Source organism: Aplysia californica, unplaced genomic scaffold (assembly GCF_000002075.1).
Source record: "Aplysia californica isolate F4 #8 unplaced genomic scaffold, AplCal3.0 scaffold00343, whole genome shotgun sequence".
NCBI classification, from domain to species: domain Eukaryota; kingdom Metazoa; phylum Mollusca; class Gastropoda; order Aplysiida; family Aplysiidae; genus Aplysia; species Aplysia californica.
This window is the reverse complement of record NW_004797613.1, coordinates 398,687-404,528: the sequence shown is the minus strand read 5'-3', so window position 1 is coordinate 404,528 and position 5,842 is coordinate 398,687. Positions and strand designations below refer to the sequence as shown.

The window sequence follows — 5,842 nt, the reverse complement described above, 5'->3', positions numbered from 1 at the left end:
TTAAAGATCCCTTGGTGGTCTAAAATCGATAAGAGTAGGCTTCGGCCGCCACCCGGGCAAAATTCAAAATTTCCTACCAACTAAAAGTATTAGGTCTGTCCCGCGCGCTCATACGACCTCATGCAGTTGCACTTACACAAAAAAAAAACTACACCAAAAAACCAAAAACATTGGGAACATTTGAGGTCAATTCGATGGAGCCCAATTGGAGGTTTGTGTGAGGAGCTGATCTATCTCCCAGGTCGCAGCACGCTCTGTCGGTGAAGGTTCCAGCAAACGTTGTGCACATTCCCTCATCGTGTCGGGTATCGTGGAGTCCTTGTGGATCAGAGGGAGATAATCCATCCTCATCTTCGCCCTTTCCCGGAACAACAGTGAGAACAGAAGCCTGCCGAGGGCGGAACTCTCTAGTTTAAATACATCTTGTACAGGTTGACCTTTGATAATTTCCGGGCCCAGGTAGGCTGGGGTTCCAAACCATCTGGTGCAGCTTTTCTTGTTCCCAGGCAGTCTCCGAGCAAAACCGAAGTCACACAATCTAATGTGATGAATGAGTACATTTTGTGGCTTCACGTCACCGTGCACAATTCGGCGCTGATGGAGAAAGGTTGACAAAGCGCTGACGGTCTGTGTGAAGTAGCGAATGACGTCAGAGTCTGTGACACGAGATAGGGCACTGGCTAGATCCGAACTGTGTGGCTCCAACACGAGAGCTAGTTCTTCTCCACAGCTGAGAGCTCTCTGTAGTTCAACGATGGTTGGGTGACTCAGCTCTTTCAGGATGGTTACCTCGTTGAGGAAGACAGACAATTTCTTTATATTTTTGTCACCTAGGCTTTCCTGTTCGTCGTACACGATCTTTTTCAGAGCTTTCTTCCTGCCTTCTGTGCTAGACTTTTCTTCAGCCAGAACGACTTCTGAAGACGCGCCCCTCCCCAGAACACGAAGTTCTCTCACACCTAAAGCCTCCGCTGTACTCAGACGGTGACTCTCAACGAACTTCGGCAGACGAACACACGCCATTTTGGACAATCTGTAGTTCACACAAACTTTTAAGAAATTATCCCCACAACATATAAACGACGTGCCGCTCTGTAGATTTTTTTCAAATGCAAATAAATGCCCCCCAAAAACGAAGGATTTCAAGAAAATTCTCATAAGCAATGTTAATCCACAGGTGTTATAGTCCAATGTGTGTGTGTGTGTAAAACAATTCACAAGAGGTCTCTCTGTAACTGACCAAAGGAAAGTGAACCTCTAATAAGCACAATTAAGTCCGGTAAAATTCACACCACGAATGCTGAAGCACAATGTCCAATTGGTGTGAAACAATACACAGGACTTCACTCAAACTTTCGAGAAACTGTCCCTACAGGAAGTGACCACAGTGCGCTCTGTAAACAATTCAGATACAAATATTTCTCACAAATAGCGCTGAGATCCACGAAAAATCCCACAAGCAGCGCTGAAGAATAGGAATAATATTCCAACTGTTGTGAAACAAAACAGTAACATTTACGGAACAAACTTTTGAGAAATTGTAACCACAAGAGATGAAAGTGATGTCACACCGTCGAGTGGACAAAGGAAAACCGCAGTAAATCCCCCCCCCCCCCTCCCCCCCGACGCGTCGCTTTGGTCAAGACAAAGGAAGCCCCCGAGTGAGAGAAATACAGCGGTCAGCCAATCGTCTGCTCCGTAAGAAAGTGTGTAAGGGGTTATCGTTCTTAAGTCTTACGTGATTGAAAAAACAACAACCGCTGGACATGTGCCCTATGAGTGGTCCTTCTCGAGGTCAACTCGTGATTGACGGTCGGCCCAGCCAATCAGAACACAGCATGACTAGGGGGCACCTCCTTCTGTCCACGCACGCTCACCTGAGGAACGATGCACCTCCTTTGTTCCCTTACACGTGGGCAACAAAAAGTTCTTTGTCAGTTTTAAAACTTTTCTCGTGATTGATTCTCTCCCCCCACCCACCCAGGTCACAATTTGATTTCCATCTAACCGTCCCTCTCTCTCTCTCTCTCTCTCTCTCTCTCTCTCTCTCCCTCCCTCACTCCCCCCTATCTATCTCTCGGAAAAAAGAGCGACAGAAAGACATAAATTTAACTAACCATTTGGCATAGGATTTTCGATGAAGTGAAGGTCAAAGTTATAATAACTCTTTTTGTGATCTCTGTACACCTTCCTCAGGGCTTCTGACAGCTCTTCGGCTCTCTGAAACAAATAAATAGATAGATCTACAGTAGGACCAGCTGTAACGACCACCTGTTCAAGACAATTGCCTTAACACTCAACCAAGTTGCACTTCCTTTTTTGCATTAAAAAAATATGATCACACTGTCATAAAGAAATACTGGGGTTTTTTTTTCTTCATTAAAACATTATTTTTATTTTATGTCTTTATAATTTTATTTTTTTATATTATTTTACAGAAACACTGTTTACGGTGACCACTTTTTTTCCAACCATAAGGTGGTAGTCTCGGACAGATTATGGGCTCTCGTGGTCTAGAGCAAAGGTACAGTGTTTGCCTCTCATTCAATAGGTCCCCAAGGTTCGAAACCTAACAGTACAGCTATAATACAATTTATTCTTCAAAATGTTCTCCTTTCACCTCCTTTCCTGCTCTCAAACATTGTTTTGTCTCCTTTCATCTCCACTTTCTGACCCCCCCCCCCTTTAAAAAATTTTTTTACTGCTGTCTTTTAGCCACACCCCTGATCTTAGGGTAGGCAAGATCTTACACATAGCCTCGGATAAGTGTGAAAAAACCTCGGAGGTCTCGTGTGGAAGTTGCGCACGTAAAAAAATCCCTTGGTGTTCCCAAAATCGACAAGAGTAGACTTTGGCCGCCACCTGGGCAAAAATTCAAAATTAATTCCTACCAAACTGAAAATGTTTAATGTGCACCCTATGACCTTATGCAGTTGTGAGCGCCGTAAAACACTAACGAAACAAAAACAGACTTGAAACGTAATATCATAGATTTGAACTCTAATTTTCGACAGGTCTGATGGATTTTAACGTAAATATTTTAAGCCTCAACCGGTGTTATGTGGATCAACTTATAAGTGGACTGCTTTGGCCCTTGCCTTTCACCACCGACTGGTGCTGTGTTGTGTTGGACATTATCATTCTACAGAAAATCGAAGATATTCGAGTAAATACCTTCTCAAAGTAGGAATTAAATTAAATTATTTCACGAGTATAGTTAATAGCCAATTCAACAAGGTGACTGCCATATTTCGACTTATTTTTTTTAAGTTGGCGTTTTTACGCCCCAATTGATACAATTTTGATTGATTTAGGAGTTGGGATTCAACCCCGCCTATCAGAGCCAACCCGGGCTGGGAGAAAAACAACACCCCAGCAGAAAGACCTAGACACCCGATAAAAATTCTCCCCACTCGGGATTCGAACTCGGATCTCCTGGTTGCGACATGAAAGCGCCAAACCGCTACACCACAAACGTCGGTACAATGACTTTAAAATATCATTTTTTTTTAATGGAAAGAGTACAAAGGAACACTTTACTCAAAGTGTGCCATGTCGTTTGATCTTACTCCATCTATACACCATTTCTCCCCTCATCTCATCCCTTTGTTTGTTTTAGTAGAGGTATTACGGCGCTCGCAACTGCTTAAGGTCATATAAAATATGAGCGTCAAGGGGTGGATATCAACAGAGAAGTCCTTACAGGGAATTAGACTTACTCTGCTCACCTCTCTAGCTTCAACACCACGAAGTCTGCTTCGACTATCAAGGCACCCCGGAAATAGCGGGTCACAAGAGTGTGACAAACATATAAAAGAAGTAACGGAAAATGACGATAGTAAGGGTCAGGAATAAAAAGCAACAGTTCCCTGTTGTACTTCAGACACAGTTATGAGCATGACATTGTTGGATCAGCCCATTTACAATTCTACTGTGCATTACAACGAGAAATGTCCCCCCCCCCCCTTTGGGAATGGCCTAAAGACACTTCAGTCAGTGGCACTGCCCCGGGGGCTATCATCCCTGTGTTACCCAATGGCAAAACATCACTTGGCATACAAGAGCGCATCATAATGTGACTCTTCATGACATTCCATCCCGCGACATTACACCATACCACACAACATTACACGACAACAAATTATGTTTGTTATATGTCATATCATATCACATTCTATTTAATTACATTCCACACCTCACCCATAACCTAAAAGTTCACCTCGTTTCATTTTCCGCTATTTCAGCTGTGCTTTAAATTTCAAAAACTCACATCACTCCAAATTACATAAAATCACATCACATCGCATCGCATCACATCACATCACATCACATCACATCACATCACATCACATCACATCACATCACATCACATCACATCACATCACACCACATCACATCACACCACATCACATCACATCCAATCGTATCGCATCGCATCGCATCGCATCGCATCGCATCACATCACATCACATCACGTCACACCGCATCAAATTACAGGAAATCACATCTCTCTATTTACCTCGGCTGTCAGGTTTCGCAAAGTGCCATTCGTCGTCAACCAACCAGAGCAGGGTGAAATCTACAGAAGCAACATTGTTTAGACTTAAAATTCAAAATTTAGTAAGTCCACTTTTCATGACTACCCGAAATGATCAATATTCAATCCATAAATACATTAAGTGCAGCAAATATTTAAAAAGCGAAATGATCAATATTCAATCCATAAATACATTAAGTGCAGCAAATATTTAAAAAGCGTCCCTATAACTGTATAAGGAACAAGGTAAAATTATGATAATATTGAAAGAATTCTAGAAAACACACACACACATACATACACACACACACACACACACACACACACACACACACACACACACACACACCCCACACACACGCACAGATACTGAAGGTATCAGAATATTAAAAAGGAATGATAGGACTTGGAATAAACAGGTATGACAATGTCCCGACGTATGTTACCTAGAGAACAAATTTCGATTTAACCCCTTCATTGCTAAAACGTGTATCTTCGTTTGTATCGGTAATGTAAAATGCTTATCCAAGAGAGATTCGACTAAACCCATAGTACCTGCCATCTTATTATAGAATAAGCAACTGCACATGTGATAGTTACATTTCTTGAACTTTCTTCTAGAGGTCAATTTAAGAAAATAGCAATGAACATGTTTTGGGGAACACAAGGGAATACATACGTCCACACATCAGTGAAGAGGTTAAAGTATAATGAAAGACATAACCTGCAGTTTTGCTGTTGGTTATTTTTTTCCTTTTTATTTTATGTAAAAATCAGTGTACCCATTAAACAGATTGCGATACATGTGTACAAGCAAACATTACAAACAATTTCAGAAGAGAATATATTTACTATTAATGTCTTTAAAAAAAATAATAAAAAGAATCCTAAATCAAGATGTTTGGCAAAGCGAAAAGGACAAACAATACAAAGAATGCAAGTTTAAAAAGTATTTCACAAAAGCAACCTCTCACCCACTACCCCTGTCTCACTCTCTGTCTCTGTCTCTGTCTCTGTCTCTCTCTCTCTCTCTATCTATCTATCAACTCTCACTCTCTCTCTCGCTCTCAATCTCTCTCTTTCTCCCCTCTCTCTGCCCCTCCCCTCTTTCCATGAAATCATTCTTCTTAAATATCTTACTGTTACTGAATATTGTCAAGGCCCTATTGAATTTTATTTCATGATGAACAACAAATCTAAATTGTAAGAACAAAAAACATGTGGCCCTGGACAAGATAATAACAAACGATGCATTTAGGAACATGTGTATACAGAGAGAGAAAAAGATAGAGAAAAAGAGAGAGA

At 41.4% G+C, this 5,842-nt stretch overlaps 1 protein-coding gene across 1 annotated transcript in view; it reads right to left on the bottom strand.

Annotated features, from left to right (window-relative positions):
- Positions 1 to 5,842, bottom strand: part of LOC101863596 (acyloxyacyl hydrolase) — a gene marked incomplete at its 5' end in the record, with an annotated part of 29,924 nt that overhangs the window by 946 nt on the left and 23,136 nt on the right. Inside the window, 2 exon segments of the mRNA XM_005102819.3 lie at positions 2,118 to 2,220; positions 4,520 to 4,579. Of these exon segments, the coding sequence (XP_005102876.2) occupies positions 2,118 to 2,220; positions 4,520 to 4,579 (163 nt within the window).